This window comes from Pocillopora verrucosa, chromosome 10, assembly GCF_036669915.1.
Source record: "Pocillopora verrucosa isolate sample1 chromosome 10, ASM3666991v2, whole genome shotgun sequence".
In the NCBI taxonomy this organism is placed as follows: Eukaryota; Metazoa; Cnidaria; class Anthozoa; order Scleractinia; family Pocilloporidae; genus Pocillopora; species Pocillopora verrucosa.
Window position 1 is genome coordinate 4,237,827 of NC_089321.1, and position 20,586 is coordinate 4,258,412.

General features: G+C 37.3%; 3 protein-coding genes across 4 annotated transcripts; 2 read left to right on the forward strand and 1 right to left on the reverse strand.

Moving 5' to 3' along the window:
- Positions 1–181: 181 nt before the first annotated feature.
- On the forward strand, positions 182–6,361 carry LOC131788126 (probable transcriptional regulatory protein Aasi_0624). Its single transcript, XM_059105196.2, has 7 exons — positions 182–471; positions 1,399–1,511; positions 1,939–2,072; positions 2,342–2,391; positions 2,777–2,859; positions 3,551–3,628; positions 4,926–6,361. Exons 1-7 carry the CDS (start codon positions 249–251, stop codon positions 5,166–5,168), a joined length of 924 nt encoding a protein of 307 aa, XP_058961179.1. The 5' UTR covers positions 182–248; the 3' UTR covers positions 5,169–6,361.
- A 1,552-nt stretch (positions 6,362–7,913) lies between these two features.
- Positions 7,914–9,689, reverse strand: LOC131788117 (cytoplasmic 60S subunit biogenesis factor ZNF622-like). The gene has a single exon (XM_059105181.2). The coding sequence runs from the start codon at positions 9,541–9,543 to the stop codon at positions 8,413–8,415; it is 1,131 nt and encodes a 376-aa protein (XP_058961164.2). The 5' UTR covers positions 9,544–9,689; the 3' UTR covers positions 7,914–8,412.
- A 74-nt stretch (positions 9,690–9,763) lies between these two features.
- LOC131788112 (SWI/SNF-related matrix-associated actin-dependent regulator of chromatin subfamily A-like protein 1) lies at positions 9,764–19,618 on the forward strand. 2 transcript variants are annotated; one of them, XM_059105175.2, is made up of 18 exons: positions 9,764–10,086; positions 10,243–10,525; positions 10,806–10,856; positions 11,560–11,743; positions 12,293–12,443; positions 13,099–13,260; positions 13,760–13,825; positions 14,108–14,248; positions 14,786–14,865; positions 15,720–15,771; positions 15,903–15,974; positions 16,383–16,453; positions 16,913–17,012; positions 17,555–17,678; positions 17,874–17,932; positions 18,177–18,277; positions 18,568–18,652; positions 18,764–19,618. In XM_059105175.2, the coding sequence occupies exons 1-18, from the start codon at positions 9,853–9,855 to the stop codon at positions 19,154–19,156; spliced, it is 2,409 nt and encodes an 802-aa protein (XP_058961158.2). In that variant the 5' UTR covers positions 9,764–9,852; the 3' UTR covers positions 19,157–19,618. The 2 variants fall into 2 exon arrangements, with proteins under 2 accessions (XP_058961158.2, XP_058961157.2); XM_059105174.2 differs by having other exon boundaries at positions 9,764–10,525.
- The last annotated feature ends 968 nt before the right edge of the window (positions 19,619–20,586 follow it).

The window sequence follows — 20,586 nt, forward strand, 5'->3', positions numbered from 1 at the left end:
AAATAATGATCAGTGAAGGGGGAGCTGGAGGAGGGAGGGAGGGAAAGGATATATTTCACAAATGAGTTTCAATTTTTTTTATCCCAATATTTGGGCCAGTAGTTTCCGAGAGACTTAGATAAATTATAAAAATAATTATATTTCAAGCCACAGTATGTAAAAATCACGCAGCTTTTGAGTTCATGTGGACAGTGAATTTGTTTCACTCATCCCTCTCCCCAGAAATGTGAAAGTTTCGCGAATCCAAGATGGCCGCCACTGTTACAAGAAATCCCTGCTTCGTGAGGGGCCTGTCTGCGTTTGTTTGGCAGTGCCGCCCACCGAATACTACCTTGAGTTTGTCCAAAACACAACTGAGATGGAAGGGACACAGTGAATGGCAAAATAGAAAATACAAAAAAGCACACATTGACTTTGCGCGCAGCAAAGAGTTTGGAAAATTATCTCTCGAAATCATCACAGCGGTGCGCGGTAAGATGAAATTAGTCACTCTCTTTCCTGGCAGATAAAAGCAGCAAATGATAAAAACATTTTAGGTGATACTAAATGACTGAAGAGTGCGGTTACAAACGTATAATGTCTGCGGTCAATGGATCTCAGAGATTAAGAGGTGACTAGCTGTCATATTTAACACCTAATATGACTTCGAATTTATCAACATTTAGGTTCTCCTTATATTTCAATGCATAATTAATGTTACAGGTGGTGAGAATATGCATTATTATCAGCTGGACTAAGACAAATTATGATAAACTCCTCATTTTGTTACTCCTTTAACCTTTTAACTCCCATGAATGACCAAGACAGAATTTCTCCTTACAATATCAATACAATGTCAACCAGATAAGTGATGAGAATAAAGAATAAAGAATAAATAAATTTGGGGATAATTAGTTCATCCAGTATTAAATTCTGTGCACTAACACCATGAAAATTATTCGGTTGTTAGGAAGGAGAGTTACAAATTTGATCTGGGAGTTAAAGACTTAATGGAAAACTGGTCAGGGGTTTATGAGATCCTGGTAATGATAGAATTAACCCTTTAACTCCCAAGATCTGATTTTTAATTCTTCCCACAAGCTGCTTTACATTTCCTTGTAAATTAGTTGTGAGAATTTGGTGTTGGAAAAAGACAACAACTTCAACTTGATAAATTTCATATTCTTATTACCTGTGTGGTGGATAATGTATAGATATCATAGAGAGAATTTACATAGTAATTACTTCTGGGAGTTAAAGGGTTACCCTAAGTTGTGATCCTCATAAATTATCAATGAGCTTGATTATTGCATAGTCTGGAATGTTTTCAAGGGCATTGATTCTTGTTTCTAATGTCCCAATGTTCCTGTTGATTGAAGGTTTTTCTGTAAACTTTAATGCTGTTTTTATTGACTATAGAGAATGGACAGGATGTGCGCATGAATCCTCGCTTGGAGAAACTTGTTGAAAAAGCTAGATTAATAAGCATGCCTAAAAATACCATTGATAAGGCAATCAAAACTGGAGCAGGGGTAAGTAAAAACTTTCTTTGGATGATATCTTCACATGATTATGCCAACACTACAATGATTTTTAACTGACATAATTACTGGTGAGCTTGAACGTTTTATATCATTCATCCAAGTGTCCACTTTGTAACACGTTAAAGATCTTTTCCCTAACTTAATTTTGGAGGGTCTATCTAGAATGCTGACAACATAAAAAAAAGGTTTTGATTGTCTTTGAAAATGGCAACCAACTTTTGAATTGGCTACCACTTTGAGGAATTTAGGAGCCAAGTGGCTATCAGAAAAAAAAATTGATTTGACGCCCTGTCACTGTATCAAATAGACTATTTTTTCAAATGGATATTCTGACTCGTTTCTTCAGATCTGTTGAAATTAGGTAAATGTGACCATTTGTCACTGATTTGCAGGTTTTGTACTGATTTGTTTCTAGACAAAGGACAACCCCTTTGAGACGGTCTTCCTTGAAATAAAAGGACCAGGGGGTTGTGGACTTCTTGTACAACTGTTAACAACCAATAAAGTCAAAGCAAAGTATGAAATGAACAGAATTCTACGGAGGAAAGGGTAAGTGTTTAGTATCCCTGATGAATTCTGCCTTGATCTGTGCAAATGACAGAAATATTAACTAACACTTTGACTCCTCAGAGTGACTAGCATCTAATTTCTCCTTACAAACATTAATTTATTCAGATACCCACGATGTGATATGTAGAATTCATTAAAAACATAATATTATAAAGATATCCTAAAACCATATGACTTGTGGGGATGTGTCGTTTCATTTTTTCCAAAAGATAGCTTTTTTAGGAGTTCCTTTTTTTTGGAATTTTCAGGGGTGTGTCTAAAGAGGCAGGATCAGTGCCTTTTCTTTACGATCACAAAGGTAACACCTGGAGGCTTTAACTGTTACAACTGGGCACTAGAGTATTTTTTTCTCTTCCTGCATGAGATGCCAGTCCAGTCCTTGGCATTTTGTCATATTCCCCAAACAGTTTGTTGGTACCTATTTAAACTGTGTTCAGGAGAGAAGTAGTGTAAGGGCAAAGTTTCTTGCTCAAGAACTCTCTATGGTGCTGATTAGCTAGGATTTAGTGCAAAATATAAGTTTACTCTATATTAAAACCTACTACTGGAAGTCTGTACTTTTTCTTTCAACTATGCAGTGCTTAAGTCTCAAGCACTATTGAGGAACAATTTGCCACTGACAGTAACTAAAAATTCTTGTGAAATAATTGTGATTAATGTATTTACTAATTTTAATCAACCAGGAACAATAACCATAGAAGATTTTCTTTTTACGGAGGAAAAACGCAAGTTACCTGATTATCCTGATAATGAAAGTATTGAAAGGGTAAGTCACTTTTGATTTAACCCTTTCACTCCCAAGATCTCATCAGTAATTCTCTTTACTATCTGCCATATAATTCTTGTGATGTTAGTTCAGAGAATTTGGTACTGGATCAACTAATAATCCCTTACTTTATATTGTTTTTATTCTCATCACTTGTCTCCTTGATATTGTATTGATATTGTAAGGAGAAATTCTGTTTTGGTCACTCATGGGAGTTAAAGGGTTAAAATGTGAGTCTGTCTTGATAGAAAAGCTAAAACATGATGATTTTCTTCATTAACACTTTAAACCCTAAGAGTGACATGCATCAAATTTATCCCCACAATATCACCCATTGAATCACAAGGTCATAAGAATAAATGAAATGATTATCAATGCAAGAAGCTTTTGATTATTGAACAAATTCTCCTTGTCAGCACCTTAGGAAATGTATAAAGAGCAGTATGGAGAATATGCACACTGATTTTAGGCTGTAAATAGGGTTAACTGCTACATGTATCTGTGTAAATTTGAAGTGTGCTCTGCCTTGTTTGGTTTGGCTCCTGTTGGATAAAAAAAACAGAAAATTATATTTGTTAATATTAGAGTTCATTACCGCTCAAAGTTATAGTACACATCCACTTTACACAATATGCATACAGTAGAGGCTAAATACTGGTAATATTTAAATCAAGATTTGTGTCCTCTGTAGGCAGAAGAAATAGCAATCGAATGTGGGGCAGAGAATCTGTTCTTTAGTGAATCTGAAAATGGAACAAAAAATATAAAGGTATGCCAGTGTGAAGGGCCCAAATCACTGATACTTGTGGAAATTGTACATATTACAGTTTACATCTGGAACTGGACTTTTTCATGAAACAGTAAAATTCCTACTAACTTCTACAAGCATAATGAAGTAAAGTAAAAGTAAAGTGAAATTTATTTAAAACAGGGTGGCCCATTCAGCGACAAGGCTGTTGTCCAGAGGGGTCATTTATATACCTAAAATCATTACAATATTAAAATCAATTATAATTAACACTTGTAGTCTAAAAACTTGTGGTCTAAAAAAACAAACAAAAAAACTGCAATATTTACAATTGAATTCTAACAAACATTTGTTGGCTAGGACCTTATAATATTATTTTTAAAAAAATTAATACATAGGTAGAACTGGATCTAAATTACAAGATAAGAAATAATTAAACATGTAGCACTTTGTAAAAGTCTATACAAAATTGTGTTTCATCACTAGTTGCTTAAACACCTTCAAAGACACTGCCAGTATTTACATGACATCATTCTTTGTTTATACGGCCAAGTATTTTCAGCACAGTCTTTTGATTTGACAATGTTGTTGTTGGGAATATGAAAGTGATCTTTGCAGTCATGAACACTACTTGAGCAATAGTGAAAATAAGGCCTGAAAAAAATTCAGGCCTGTGCAGCGGTTGTTTTTTTAAGGTGTTAACTGACGCTTCAATGTATTATTTGAGAGTGTTTTCCAAGTCGAGTAGTAACTCTTTCATACAGTCAGTCAGCCTAAACAATCTTTAACAATCACAAGATTTCGAATGAGTTTTTTGTAAATAACCCACTGTTTATTTGTGTGGCTGTTTTTTTTAAGGTGATAACCAATGCTTCAATGTATTATTTAAGAGAGTTTTCCAAGTCGAGTAGTCACTCATTAATACAGTTGGTCAAACTAAACAATCTTTAACAATCACAAGATTTCAAACAAGTTCTTTGTAAAACACCCACTGTTTACTTGATGTATTTACCAGAAAAAAACACAAAACATAATTAAGGCAAAAACAATTGTTGATGTGTTCATACAATTCTTTCCATTATTACTATTATTGAAACCCTGAAATGTCCTATCAAGGTTGCCTCACCTATTTAAATCCCTTGCACCTTTTGAAGGGATATTTGTCTTATGATGATAGTTTCACCCTTTAAAAAGTCCACAAATCAAGAATTATATTTCTCTTTCACAATACATGATCCCCATTACTTCAAATGAAGAGTGCTCCCTGACAGAGTAACCACAGGAGTTCTAACCACTAGTTATTTTACTTTGCTTTCAGTTCATCTGTGCATTGGAAGATGTGAAACAAGTTTACAATGACTTATCAAACAGGTTCCCTGATAGATTTCTTTCGTCAGAACAGGAATACTTACCACGAAAACTTGTTTCTTTGTCTGAAGAACCTTTACAGCAAGCAAAAATACTGATTGATAGCCTGGAAGAGCACTTGGATGTAGTGAGAGTATATGATAATATCAAGGAGTTTCCAAGTCACACTTGCAAGTTGTTCTGTTCCACGTGACAGATCTCTCCAAACTTTGGAGTTAATGCAACCTGCTGTTTGTAAGCCCCCTCCAACTTAAGCTATTCTGGTTTTGAGAGATAGGATCTTGGTATAATGTGACATCTTGAAGGTTAACCCTTTAACCCCTAAGAGTGACAAGCATCTAATTTCTCCTTACAAGATCACCTCTGATTCACATATTCAGGTCATGGGAATAAAGGAAATGATCATTACGTAAAGGAGCTCGTGATTGTTTTACAAATTCTCCTTGTCAGTACCTCAGGAAATGTATAGAGAACAGTTTGGAGTATATGCAAACTGATGTTAGGGTGTAAATGGGTAAACCAGTAAATGCAAAACATATTTTGATCCACACTGCTCTAGCTTGTTATCAAGTGCTTTATCTATTCCAGTTATAAGCCCCCTCAGATATTTCTACAAGGTCCTAAAACTTCTTACAAAGTTGTTCAAGTCCAGTGTGAGGGGGTTTATTTGTTAAAGGCAGAGGTTCACTTAAAAATTATTTGGTAATAAAATTAACAAAGTTTAGAGGAGGAAAATCTAGTACAGATTATAAGACCAAGATCGAGCAAGAGAAATAAAGATTTTTTGATAGCCTCTTAAAATTAATAATGAAAGTTGGGAAATATTTTGCAAATTATGCTGCATTTGGTAATGTAATGTTTGTATCAAGGGAGTGACTGTAAGGTTGGCCTGAGTCCTATAAACTGGAGCAGAATGAAAAAAGAAAAAAGAAAGAAATCTTCCCACTCAAATCCCCCTGTTGTAAATATATTAGGTTATTAATCACTTTGAAAATGGACAACATGACTTGAAGCAAGGTTATATGGCTGAACCCTTAAACTCCCAGAAGTGATTAACATGAAACTTCTCCCTATAATATCCATACATTATCCAGCAAAGAGTGGATGAAGATACCCAAACTTCACAGGTAGAAGTTGTTATCTTGATCTCATATCAAATTTGCAAAACTTATTTGTCAGGAATTGTGTAAAAGCTGGAGAGGAGAATTAACAATCAGATTTTAGGAGTTGAAGGGTTAAGGAAGTCTGGAAAATCATGAAATTACAGTGGCATTTTTCCAGGCTGGAAGGCCTTTAAATTTTCTTTTCCATGTAGGTCATAGAGAGTCACGGAAATTCAATGAAAACCAAGGAAAATCCTCAGTTATAACCAGCTTGGTGGTACTGCCTCAGTGGCTATTTATCATCTTGCAGCCAATGGGAGCTCATTGAATAATTGTTAAGTGATAAAATCCCATTAAAAATGTGTTATTTTAACAATATTTTGTTTTGAATATAAATACTGTCTTCCAAAGTGCAAATTTATCCAACAAAGTGTAAAATTTGCTGCTTTTAAATGGAAAGGATTCTCACTAAAACAAAAGGAGAATAAGGACAGGAGCATTAATTCACTGAAGACTATATGCGATTCAAGTAGAAGACACGAGCAAGCCCAAGGGGAGGCCTGGGGTGCATGTTCCCTGATAGAATGTTGGGAAGTTAAAGACTGAAAACCATTTCACAGATTCTTACACGTTCAAGGACTGTGCCACTCGGTTAGCAAGGTAATAAAACTACAAACTAGAGATCACTGAAGCGCTGAAACATATGTATGGAAGACTCTGGGTGCGTTCCTTTGGGAGGATCCGGATTTGTGATCCAAGATCACATAGATCACAGTACCTGAAAGGAACGGAGTTTTAAACGAGCTCTCAGAGAATTCCAAAAAGTGCGCTATTTCTAGACTTGTGTATGCTTGTCTCACTGTACGGGCTTTTAATTAGCACTATTCATTAGAAGCACATTTTTTCATAGTAAACTCAAACGATGGAATCAAGGGTGCGTTCTTTTGGGAGAATCCAGATCAGGATTTCTGATCTGTGGCGTTAATTATTCCTTTCGAGCAAATCCATTTTCAGATCCGTGATCTATCAAAACCACTCTATACAAGGATTTATCGGATCACTGATCTGCGTGACTAAGGGTGCGTTCCTTTGGGAGGATCCGGATTAGGATTTGTGATCCAAGATCACATAGATCACGGTGCATGAAAAGAACGGAGTTTAAGACGAGCCATTCAGGGAAGAGCTCAATAACCCACGTACATACACAAGTCTTAAACTCCATCCAGAGGAGTAGTTACGCCCAAAAATACTTCATGCTGAAAAAGGGCTGCTAGTCTGCAGATCAGGCTCTATTTTGGCAAGTAAGTGCTCAGTATTTTCTTAATGAAAAATTTGCCTCCCATCTTAGATTTTAATGGCAGCAGAAGACTGGGGAGAGAAAGAAATTTATGCCAAGGGGAATGGTCACAAATAAGGAGGGCCGAACATGGGGAAATGAAGATTACGCTGTCTTCTTGCCTGTCCCCAGCCCCCACCATCCACTCCAACTCCAAATCAAACATGGCTGGTTGGATAAACAATCCCTTGAGATTGTGCACTTATGACATTAGCTCACCCCAATGAGATGCCTGTATTGCAGGCTAAGACCTGCATAAGCTTCAGCCCACTTAGCTTGGGGACAGACTTGGCCTTTGAAAAAAAAAGGAGCAAATACATTTACCATTATGGGATGCTGAAGTAACTTTCAAGCAGGTAGTCTACACCTAAGCTTTAACATTAACTGCCCAACAATATTCTAAATTTCTTTTAAGTCAGTTACAAGGCTGTCCATGAGTTTCGAAGTTATAGGCAGTTAAGAAAAAGTAGGTGGCCAAATAATAGAGCACGAGACAAACTGAAATTTCAACTTAACAGAACAGCTGTATATTCTTTTTTCCATGCAAAAGCAAAATGACCCCATCATTTTACATAGTTACTCCTAGATTGAAAAACTGGAGGTCCCAGCCTCAAATCCTCCTCTCTTTCACACAACTGGATTTGTTTTTTAGTAGTCCAAAGATTGGATTCTTTACTATGCCTTGAGAATTAATGATGAAATAGTTTCCCCTTTACCAGTAAGATCTTCATAAAAATGATAAATTTATATCTATGTTCCATTTACTCGATTTCATTGTACATTCATAGTGTATCCAATTAGCTTAAGGGTACTACTTTAGAAAAAGAAATTATTTACTTAAGGTTCCACTGGACCTCAAAACCAAATAACAGAAAGTTGCTTGTTTTGGATGGCTTCAAAGGCATTATCTTAAAGCCATCGGTATACAGTGCACTAGAAAAGTGCATGCATGTTATACTGAAAAATATGTGTAATTTTACATGAAGCAAATTGCCAATCTAAAACAATACTTGAGCTCTGTAATGCTTTTGAAGTTTGTTTGCTTTGACTGAGATATCTACTGTTCTCTTGGCTTGCTGCTTGTTTTGTAGCCTGACATCTTTGACTTTTTGACGTGATACACTTCCAATGGTGCCATGCCAACCAAGGGCTTTATAATCAGCAACAATTTTGTGGATCACTTTTGAATGACGACTTCTTTCTGGAGGCAGGCTTTGCTTGTAGATATGACGCAAATTACGGTGACCAATTTTGGCTCCTGAAGGCAAGCAAAGTTCCAATGTCTGTTCATCAACTGCTAATGTGTTATCTCTTTCAATTTCAGCGCTGCCATTTTCTTCATTGGGATCATAATCAGGGTAACTACTGCTGAAATCATAAAAATCAGCATACTCCAAAATAGCATCTCCTTCATAGTTGATTTTTGTGTGACCCTTGTCAACCATGTGCTTCTGTACAGCTTCGGTAGAAAAGAAGTTCTTTCCCTTCTCATTGCAATAAAGACAGATGTTGCCAATTCCAACCTTTTCACCAAGGTAGGTTAGAAGTCCTTTGAAGTCTACCACAAATTCCAAGTCAGGTATGAAAAAGCTATGAGATCGTGTCATGTGTCTCAAGTTGTCTTCCAAACTGACGCTGTGATGCGGACAAAACAGACAATCTGTGATTTCCAGCGCTTCTTCCTCAAAGTCACTGCCATCATCGTCATCTTCATCACTAGATGAGTCAGCATTTTCAGATATACTATTCTGTTTTCTTATCTCTTGCCTCTCCAATTCTACTTTTTCGGCTGAAAGACCTTTCCTCGTCATAATTTCCTCCTTTCTAGCTTTAGCGGTCTCCAATTCTTTATGTTTCTTGGAACTCATGTGATTCGAAAAGGAATTCTCAGAGGAGAAAGTCTTGTTACAAAGCTGGCAGTTCATCGTTTTCGTTTTACTCTGCTGTTGTGCCTCAGCTTCGGCTTTTTGCTCGTTAACTTTTTGCTGGAAGACTTCTGCGGTAACAGGAGGCATTTCTGCTACTTTTCTCTTGAGATTGTACCGATGCCAGTCGGTTTTGTAGTGACGACGTTGAATTTCACCATCGGCAAAAGCAACGCGACATGTTATGCACGTAAACAACGGCATTTTCGCTTTATCTTACCTTTTAAAAACTCAGAGGAATCTTTTATAATCAGATACTCCTGGTAAAAAGCGTAAAGATAATTCAGGCAGGGGTGAACAGGCAGAAAAACACAGAACTTCGATTACCTTCTACGATTGACACCAACGTGGTGAAATCCTTACGCAATATTGCAATGATATCTGGGTAATGTGAGTTGAGCCGCACAAATATCAGCGGTGTTATTAGTCATGGCGGCCATTTCGAAGATGAAACTTGTGTACATCCGGTATAAACTCATTCATTCCCCCTAGCTTTGATTGATAACAAAATAGATGTCAGCGGGAGGCTTAACAGCGGATCAAAGGAGGAGAATTGAAGAAAATCGTCGAAAAGCTCTCGAGAAACGAGCGGCTCTTCAAAATCAACGACAGCAGCAAATTGCGCCGTCAGTAACGGATGGAGCTGATGGCAAATTTGCTTCGAGTCGTATGGTTACAACCTCGAGAGAGGAACATTGTCTATTTCCTCGGGGCAGCAGTATAAAGTCAAGAGAACCACAGAGACAGGTATCTTTGCAATCTAGAGAAAAATCGAGCTTGAATGACTCAAACGTTTTTGAGAACAATTCAGCAGACTCCATGGCCTCTGCATCTAAAACCTACAACTCAGCAGGATCGCTAAATTCTTTTCAACGCTCGATCTCCAAATTTTATCGTCCGCAGATCTCTTCCTCTTCATCCGCAAGAAATTCTGAAACCAAATTCACTAGTCCGTGTAAATCGTCTGGGGCTACAGCAACCACGACCAAATCAACTTCTTCAAAAATAAGCCCAAGAGCAGGAACATCAAAGCCAAATAGTGGTAACGTTGTGAATTTTAAGGAGAATTCCGAGAAGCCAGTGAAGGGTAACTGTGCACTGATTAGCAGACAGAGATTTACAGTTGTTGTTCCTTATCAAGCACAACTCATTGGAATTTTTAAAACTTTACCAAGCAGAAATTATGGTATGTTGACTTTCACAGTTAGTTTTCTTAACTGTAACCTGCAAACAGAGAGAATTACCACAAGGAAGATTTGGATGAAGATAAGAAATTGTACTTGGCTCTGATTGATATCTCACACTCTCTCCTAAATGGCCTCAGTGATATTTCATGCTTAAGTTCTACAATGGTTAATCAAAAAGTGAACTCAACACATGCACATCTTTTACCCACATAAACATTGCTTAGATGTTGTCCATTCCCAAGCATCAACATTTACTTCCTTATTTATCTCTATTTTTAGATGCAAAGACAATGCAGTGGGACTTCTCTTTGACAGATTATGAAAAGCTCAGTATGTTAAACCAGGCTTTCTTAATTATTATCTTTCTTTGTTAACTGTAATTGGTTTAATTATGTGGTGCTAATCCTCTTCCCAACTCTATGGTGTATTAAATGAATGAACCAAATCACACAAAGGTGCTGGTCTAAAAACCTTGAGGCTGACAAAGGTTTTGTTGAAATTTCTGGGCTCAATTGTTCAAAGGCTAATTAGCACTAATCCAATTTTTTATTCCTCTGCTCTTAAGCCTTTTTTGGGATAACTTTCTTTATCCAATCATCAAATTATAGAAAAGAGAGTTATACCAGTCTAAATTTCCTTTGAAGCTTTCAAATCTGAAATCAGAATTCACAGAAACCCTGGATTGACTTAACCCAGATTTGAACAACCCAGCCCTAAACCAAAGAGATGGATTGAAGATTCACCTTACTTCTTTTTTGAGTGGTGAATATCCTGCTAATATCTACCTTCAGTAAGTTAATCAGTGAATGTAGACATGATAACCTGAGGTGTGATCCATTATTGGTTTTTTATTTAATTAATGTGCTTGAATCAAACAGAAGTTTACTAGCCCTTGCTAATTTTCAACTACAGTTTTAACAGCCTTAATTCTTTACTGTGTTCACCCTTTGTTCTATTGCGAGAGAAAGGTAAAATTGTCCTTTAAACTCTATATGGATATGATAACAGAAATCAAGTGTGATCTATTCAACAGTGCAAGCAGTTCAGTCTATGCCCCCTCATATTACAGTGGAAGGATTACCTAAAGCAGTGAGGTCAACTTTTTTAACTGCTACTCCAGGCACTCTGAAGGAATTGCCAACCAGTGATATCAATTTAAACTCTGTGGATTACAAGCTTGTTAAAGCACTGATGCCATTTCAAATAGAAGGAGTTAGGTCTGTTTTGTTTGGTTTGTGTTGTAGTTATAACAAATGTAGAGTTGCATTCCTTGTCAAAATCATGACAAGATCATAAGATGTCACCAGAAGAAGATACAGCAGTTTTTTTGCTCATAAGGCACACTGTTTTTCCAAGAAATTAATGTTTTCTGTTGAAAATTACTGTCAAAATTTGGCTGTGTCTTATAGGCAAATGTTTTTGGGGAAACATAGGTTTCTGATTGCAGCTGTTATTTCTATTTTAAGCTAATATGAAGATAAGTGTCCACTTTGCTTTGACCATTTTTTCAGCAAACAATGGTGATCATACAATTTTGTATAGTAACTAGTAAATAGAAAAAAATAGTATGACTCAAATTGTTACACAAATGTGAACATGCTTAATAACACTTAGAACTGCAGACAGTATAACTGGATGGAATGTTAAGCCATACATCAAAATTCATGTGCTTCTGAGGATTTCCAAGAATAACCTTAAGAATTAGGAATATCTCTTCTACCCATAACTTGCCTCTTTAATATTCTGTTTTATATTCTTTTCATTAGTTTTGGAATACGCCATGATGGAAGAGTGTTGATTGCTGATGACATGGGTCTGGGAAAGACTATTCAAGCAATCTGTGTTGCAAGCTATTATCGGGCTGAGTGGCCCCTTCTTGTTATTACGCCATCCTCACTCAGAATAACTTGGCAGCAGGTACTTAGACAAGTGCAGTGTTACAAGGAGAAAGAGACATGTAGTTGTATAGAGGGAAGGAAATAATTTTGAAATTGAGGAAGGGTCACTAATGTTGTAGCAGAGGAAAAGGCATGACTTTATTAATTTATACATGGCTGATGAGTTTGAGGATGAACAGAAATGTGCTTAAGGAGGAAGAAGTTAAAATAGGTTTGAATGTGGCCTCCCTCTTTGTGCATCAGCCACTCACCAAACAATTTGGTTCTTAACCCTTTCACTCCCACAAGTGACCAAGACAGAATTTCTCCTTACAACATCAATACAATATCAAGCAGGCAGGTGATGAGAATAGAGAAGAATATCAATCATGGGATTATTAGTTGATCCAATACCAAATTCTCTGAACTAACATCATAAGAATTGTATAGCAGATAGTAAGGAGAATTACTAATTAGATCTTGGGAGTAAAAGGGTTAAATCAATTTGAGCAACCCTTTTGCAATTAACTATTTGACAGGTACACTATTTTTTTTGCTTTCTTTTTAATAACCCCTCTAGTTGGAAAGATGTTAAGATTTTTTATCAAAAGATTTAGAGAAAGGTGTGGACTCATGAGGGCCTCATGGTAAATGCTTTAAACAAAGATTTTTTATTTATTCTATTTCGTTTGCAGGCCTTTATCAAATGGCTTCCCACTGTGGACCCAGCAGACATTAATGTAGTCCTTACTGGAAAGGACAATCCCACTGCTGGGCTTATCAATATAATAAGTTATGATCTCATGTCTAAATGTGTAGAGGAGTTGAAAAAGAAACAGTTTAGAGTCATTATAGCGGTAAGTCCTTGTCAAGCTTAAAGCGTAATCATTGAAGATGTCATGTATATTACTTAATTATGTTCTTTCTTACAAAGAAAGTCTTGAAATCTATTTGTAGGAAGCACTATGTAGATACAGAAACATTGCTGTCATAGTTTAAGCATAAATTGGTAAATGAGTCTATCATCTAGACAGTCAGTTTGTCAGTTAGTCAATCAATTAGTCAGTCAGTTAGGTAGGCAGTTGATTAGTCAGTCAGGCAATCAGCCAGTCAATTAGTTGGTCTATTAGCTACTCATTCTGTAGTCAGTCATTCAATCAGTCGGTCAAGTAATCAGTCAGACAGTTAGTTGCTCAGTTAGTTGGTGTATTAGTCAGGCAATCAGTCTGTCATTCAGTGAGGCTGTCAATCAATCACCAGTCAGTCAGCCAGTCAGTCAGTTGATCAGTCAATCAGCAAGTGAATCAGTCAATCAGTCTACAGATTTTGCTTATATTCATTGTTCCTTCATGCCAGGATGAATGTCATTTTATCAAGAACTATAAAGCCTCCAGAACCCAGGCATCATTGCCACTCCTTAAGGTACAATCACCATGATGTTATTTTGCAATCATGAGATTACGATTTTATTAGGATACAAGATTTTCTAGCGTTGTGATATCTGTCTCCCATGAGAGATTTCAATAAGTAATGGAAGTCATTTTGTCTTTAAGTAAAGTGTTAATCGAACAAATACGTCAAATGACTGACTAAGCAGACACTTTTTAATAATTTATTTTCAAGATGTTGTAATTTTATTTCGGTGTCATCATTTTTTTTTAATTTTATGTAAGGTTACTCCTTTTCACAATCTTTGTGTTTCAGGCAGCCACTCGTGTGATCCTGTTATCTGGAACCCCAGCTCTCTCGCGGCCATTAGAGCTTTACACCCAGATCTGTGCCATCCAACCAGGATTATTTCCTACATTTCATCTGTTTGGAATTCGTTACTGTGCTGGCCAACAGGTGGGTTAAGGTCCTTTTAAGCCAAATGGCCCAAGATTTACCAAAGGTTACTTGGGGGACCTTTCTCAAAAGTTGCTATAACTTGTAATTTCATTTGCCTGAAAGCATTCTTTATAATTAACTAAGGACTGGTAGAGTGAATCTTAGCCAAACGCCAGTCCATTTTGTGAAAAAACTATTAATATTGCGATCTAGAATGAAAAGGAGGCCAAAGAAACGTATTCAGGTTCGGTTACTCCTCAGTGGGGCCTTCAAAAGTTGCTTCAAAGTCAAATAGTATGAAATTTGATTTACATTAATGATAGATTTATTTACCAAAGAAAACAACTAATTTTCGTGGTATTTAACTTAGATTGGCATTGATTAGAGCAATTTTTGAGGAGCGTCGAAATAATCCACGAGTGCATTGGTTTTTCTTTGCTTCAGCTTTTGATTGGTCCAGTTAACTCTCACCACCCACCCAACCAACCAATCAGAAATCGTAATTGGGATTCTCGCGTTTTGAAACTTCACGTATTGTATTGATTCTTTTTGTAGAATCGATATGGTTGGGATTTTTCAGGCGCATCCAACATGCAGGAGCTTCAACTACTTTTGGAGGAAAAGATGATGATCAGGTAACATAGAGTCTTTTTGAGCCCTAAGACATGTGATTTTAATCTGATACTTGACTCTGACCTGTAACGTTTAAGAAACCTAGATAACTCCTGTATACTACTCTAAACCATGATGAGCGACGCTGTGATAAGTTTGGAATAGTTAAACCGTAGATGTTCAGTGTATGGAGCGATTCAATTCGAGTATACTTGTCTCCGTGCGTGAAAAATGTATTTCAGTACTCAAAATGAGGTTGTGTAAGCTGAATGTGATACTTGACTCTGACCTGTAACGTTTTAGGTAACCTCGGCAACACCGGTGCATTAGCAGGATTCTTGGCACTGTGATAGGCTAGAGGTAGTTCAACCGTAGATGTGCCGAGCGATCCGATTCCAGTATCGTGGTCTCCTTATGCGAAAAATGTAATCAGTACTCTAAATTAAATATACTCTGTGAATGCAAAGTATGATATGAGGCCTGTTAAAAGGGTAGGGGATCCGAGAGAAACCATTATTTTTTTGACGTGTCAGCAGCATAAGTAGGGGAATATGGCACCCTATGAAGCCAAGAAAATTTGGCTGTTAATGCTATAACAGGATGTTCAACCGTTCATCCTTATGCCCTTCACGTTTCCATGTTTTAAAACTCAGATTAAATTAATAATAAAGTAAGACGAGTAAGAACAAAACGGAGAGTTATTACAGTCACCTATCCAATTATAGGTTTCGTCTCACAGAGTTTCACTTCATTCATCGGAGCGTTCAAGCCCAGCTGAACTTATACTTTATTGATTACCGTGTCTAGGCTGCCACCCTTTTCTGTAACTATTTTATAGTTCTGAAGTCCAACCATCTCTTTCGTAATTTTTCGGCAGACGTTTGAAGAAAGACGTTCTCTCTCAACTACCTTCAAAACGACGACAAATGGTATTTTCATCAAGTTCTTATACTCACTTCCTTTAGTTGCTGTTTTTGTCTTCTTAATTTTCTTTTCAACGATTAGCTTTCTCGATTGAATGTTTACTAACAGGCTTGTAATCCTTTCGATCTTTTTGTAGGTGCTGTTGGATCCATCACTTATAAAGATCAAAACTTTGGAAAAGGCTGCAAAGGAGGTTTCTAAAGCTAAGGTAAAGTATTTAAACATTTTCTTTGAAAGTGCGTGATACCTGATAATAAGCTTAATATCCATTTTAGTTCGAAATGTTACGTATTTGTTGTATCTTGGAGAGCACTCGGGGTAAAGTGAAGAAAAGTTAGGAGCGGCGTTTTGCTCAGTAAGGCGAAAGAAAAATCCACAATTAATGGCAGAAGTTGACTAACGTCTCTCTGGTTGCGCCGTTCGGTTTTAAAGCCTCGTAGCACCTCTTCAGCCTCGTCCCAGGCTTACTCCTGGAAGGAGGAGGTGAGAGAACCTGGGCAGGATTTTCCACCCCTTTTGTAGAGTGATCATGATCGTTCCCGACAGGCTGCCAGTACACTGTTAACGCTTTCTTGACCAGTTTGTGAAGTCTGATGTGTTTTCATTACTTTTTCAGCAACAAGAGCAACATGGAGCTCTTCTCAACTACTTCTTTGAAACTAGCGCCAGCAAAATTCCTGCGGTCAGGTAAGCGGTAGACTTTAGTTCTTCGGAAGATGCCTCATGTACGTTTTTACAGAGCAAGCAGGCCTGAAATTAACTTTATTTACTTGTCTGTATTTACTTGTCTTTATTAACCATGGCTTACTCAAAGTATCTTGTGAAGCGTCCTCAATATTTCTTTTGCAGAACTGTTATAACGATTTTTCTCATTTGAAGACATAAGTTAATAAATGGTTATTTCACTTGCGCGTGTTAACTATGTAACCATCTACCACCTCATATCCCACCACGCTCGTGCAACAATTTTCAATATTCCCTACATATGCACACAACCTGGTAATAGAGAATGGAAATTTCAACTGATGAGCTAATGATTGTGATTATCCAGTTCCAACAAACTTAGAGGAAAGATTTTGTTTCAGTAGGGAGACTTGATATTCTTTGACATATAAACCGCCATTCTTTGTCTGGTTCCACCATCAGAGATTACATACTCGACCTTCTAGAAAGCGGCCGCAAATTTCTAGTTTTTGCGCATCACAAAAAGATGATGGACGCCATTACCAGTTGTCTCACTCAAAAGGTCAGTGTTACGGTTAACGTATTTTATTCGTCTGATGGTTATTTCAGAAGTCTTTTTAAATGCACGCTTGTATTGATTACATGAATGTCGAACCCTACGCGTCCACAAGCTAATAACCATGCGAATTTAGCCCACTTTCTGTCGCGTATCGGAGTAGGACCGAGTGATGCTATTCCACCAGGGGATTGTAGTCCATCGCAGATAGTCCCTTCCCCTCCAACCACTTTCCTCCAAGCGGCATTTTCAGTTGTGAGGTGTGCTGGCCGAGAGCAGAACATGATGACCATGGGCAGGGCTGGAACCTTTCGGTTCATCACCCGGCCACCGCGTCTGACACGATTTTTTTATTTATCAAAGAAAAATGGAATCTCTCTTTTAAATTGAATTCCTACTTTTCAATCAAGTTAGTGGTGAAAAAAAATTGGGCAGAATATTTGAATTCCATTCCACATCCCGTCCCTATGTGATCAGATAACGCAGCTGTAATCAGGATTGAAATCGAATTATGTAAATTTTTAGTCACTTTTCCCTTTATCTTTCAGAAGTATCAGTTTATTCGTATCGATGGCAGTACGCCAGCCGGAATTCGACAGAGTTTGTGTGATCAGTTTCAGCAAAACAAGGAGTGTTTAGTCGCTGTTTTGTCAATCACAGCCGCAAATACAGGTGAAACCACAAGTTTTCTCAACAAATCGTTTTAGTGAACTGAAGAATTGCTTTTCGATCTACAGGGCAAATGAAGGCGACAGAATGTTGGCGTTGCTGCAGAATTTTACATTCTCATAGCTTGTCTGAAGAGATTTCAACTCATTCTAATCATTTGTCGTTTTATTCTGGATAAAAGTTTTGTTTTACTATCAGGTCTGACTCTTACTGAGGCCAGCGCGGTTGTGTTTGCTGAACTCTTCTGGAATCCTGGGGTGAGAGCAATTAATATTTCCCAGATAATATCATAGACTGCATTTGAATGAATGAAATATTGAAAAAAACCCAAGCTGAAGTCATAGTCACGACTAGAGGCGAGGAAATTTACTTATGAGTCCTGCAAACTACTGTGTCACTTGTTCTTTGATTGGCCGATACAGGATCGAGTTTCAACAGGTGTTGAACCAATCAAGAAACACCACAATCGTAAATCTTAGTATTTATTTGTCTTATTTTCAGGCGCTTGTCCAGGCAGAGGATCGTGTGCACAGAATCGGTCAGAGGAATTCCGTGAATATTCATTACCTTGTTGCTAAAAAGACTGCCGATGATTACCTTTGGTACGGAGTGACAATTGACTTTATTCATCATGAATGTTTCGCGTGATTTGGATGCCATTCAAACGCAAGCTGTCTCCTGGAATACAAAGGAGTTTCGATACGTTTTGCAACGAGTCTGTTATGTCTGCCTTTGCAAAAACAAAGACAACTATGTTCTGTTTTCTCTAAAATTTGCAATGGATTTCAGTCAATCATTTTTCTCTAACATTTCTTTTGCTTTCGTTACCACGAAACTCAACTGAAGGATAGGTTTGTTTCTCTGATAGGTTTGTTTCTCTGTTTTCTTTCAGGCCGCTGATTCAAAACAAGTTGGAAGTGTTAGGTAAAGCAGGTCTTTCAGAAGACATGTTAGAAGCTGACTGCACATTCTTCAAGGTATTCTTCAATATACATAAGTAACGTAATAGTTATCAATTTTCGACACCAACCAAGGTAGTACTCATCGTCTGTTAAGTTACGAACTGTTTTTGTGGGTTTGTTCCACAGGATCCAAGGCAACAGACCCTATTTTCATTTGTGGAATCTTTCGTGGAAGATTACGCGACTGTTAGCCCCTCAAATAAAGCTAAGACCTCGACATCATTAAACAATAACTCAGACTTTGAAATGCATACGGAGTCACTCGCTATGGAAACAAGGCAACCGAAAGATGGCGTAAGTGACGCAAGAAAAGGGACGAAAAATGAAAGGAGTGCTTCAAAGACCGGAAGTAAGTTAACTGATTCAGTTGATGATAATTTTGATTGGTTTGACGACATTGGAGATGAGGAAGAAGTAAGTGATACCGCACTGTATGATAGCATAAGAAGTCAAGAGGCGCAGAGTGAGTCGAAGTGTACAGCTGTAACAGAACCTTCTGCTAAGAGACAACGGCGCTGAAAAGGAACCATCCCTCATTTTCTTCGTCTGATGTAAAGGTGACAATGTTTCTCTGTCTGATGTGAAGTGCGTGACCGTTAACTAATGCTGTATGGTAGAAAAGATGACGTAACTGGACTAACCTATTTCTTTCACGGTTGTTTTGTGATGAGGTTTACGAATATTAACGTCGTTCGCTTTATGTGACAAGTTCTCGCCGACATTTTCAAAATCTGTGCGTCGTGGTCGACGAACTTTAAAGATAGAAATTCCAACAACTTGAGCCGTGCCTCAGCAATCCAATAGATAAAAAGCAGCAAACAAACTGTGAGCGTGTAGTATTTAGTTCATTGTATAAAATAGAAACAAAGGAGACATACGGTAACCACAAAGATTGCCATTACATATAAGATTTTCGTATTTTTCAACTAGAGTGAAAGAATTATAAATCCTAGAAATTAATTAAAAGAAACGAGACACCTGTTACAGTTTAATCTGGAAATGTTAGTCCTTTTGTTATCTGGTACCCATGCCCTTATCATGTTGTGCGATACTAGTGCTGCCTGGGAATGAATTTTATCGATGAGCGGACGGCTTGGGCAGGCAGGCCCGACAAATTTACATTTAAATCACGCAAATATGAAAAGTGTTTTAGAACACTTTTGCTAAGGATCTTATTTCAGAGTGTTTTCTTCAATGTGAAAAGTTCATTTAGGATGAGTCAGTCAGTCTTTTAGAATACGCATCCTGGTAAAATCTTAACATGTGCACCCTGAAACTAGGGATTCTACAAAAAGAACCTGTGCTATGCCAGATACGAAAAACCACTAAAAATCCACTCTTAATCTTTTAACTCCCATGAGTGACCAAGACAGAATTTCTCTTTACAGTATCAATACAATATCAATCAGATAAGTGATGAGAACAAAGAAAAATAGAATTTGGAGATAATTAGTTGATCCAATACTAAATTATCCAAACTAACATTATAAGAATTGTATGGTCGACAGTAAGGAGAATTACAAATTTGATCTGGGAGATAAATGGTTAAGATGTAGCCGAAAACTTGTGGAAAATGTGTGGAAACGTATTCCTCATCTCATGCAGCAGCACAATACCCCTGAGGAAAGGGTAAACTAACCTGGCTGCACTACTAATCATGCAGAAAAATCAGTAATTGTAATGATATTATATTACAAGGATTTGGAATACCAAAATTACCAAAAAAAAATACAAAAAAGAAAGTGGTCAAAAATAAGACTGACCGACCAACAATGACTTAATTTTCCCGCGAAACGCTTAAATAATCCGAAACTTCCATGATGCTACGCGAACCTCTTCAACGTGCCCTCAGAATTTCTGACTTTTTCGTTTCCATGTCACTCAAACGTCAGAAATTACTTTTGGCAACAGTAGTCTACGACAATATCCCATTATTTCTGCCTGCTGAC

Bases quoted from the DNA above. Each gene is read 5' to 3' on its own strand.
- LOC131788117 (XM_059105181.2), bottom strand. From the start codon at position 9,543: ATGCCGTTGTTTACGTGCATAACATGTCGCGTTGCTTTTGCCGATGGT.
- LOC131788126 (XM_059105196.2), top strand. From the start codon at position 249: ATGGCCGCCACTGTTACAAGAAATCCCTGCTTCGTGAGGGGCCTGTCT. The intron at 1,512-1,938 runs GTAAGTAAAAAC...ATTTGTTTCTAG, and splicing joins CAATCAAAACTGGAGCAGGG to ACAAAGGACAACCCCTTTGA. The intron at 2,860-3,550 runs GTAAGTCACTTT...TGTCCTCTGTAG, and splicing joins ATAATGAAAGTATTGAAAGG to GCAGAAGAAATAGCAATCGA.
- LOC131788112 (XM_059105174.2), top strand. From the start codon at position 9,853: ATGTCAGCGGGAGGCTTAACAGCGGATCAAAGGAGGAGAATTGAAGAA. The intron at 10,857-11,559 runs GTATGTTAAACC...TCTATTCAACAG, and splicing joins GACAGATTATGAAAAGCTCA to TGCAAGCAGTTCAGTCTATG. The intron at 17,679-17,873 runs GTGAAACCACAA...TTTTACTATCAG, and splicing joins AATCACAGCCGCAAATACAG to GTCTGACTCTTACTGAGGCC.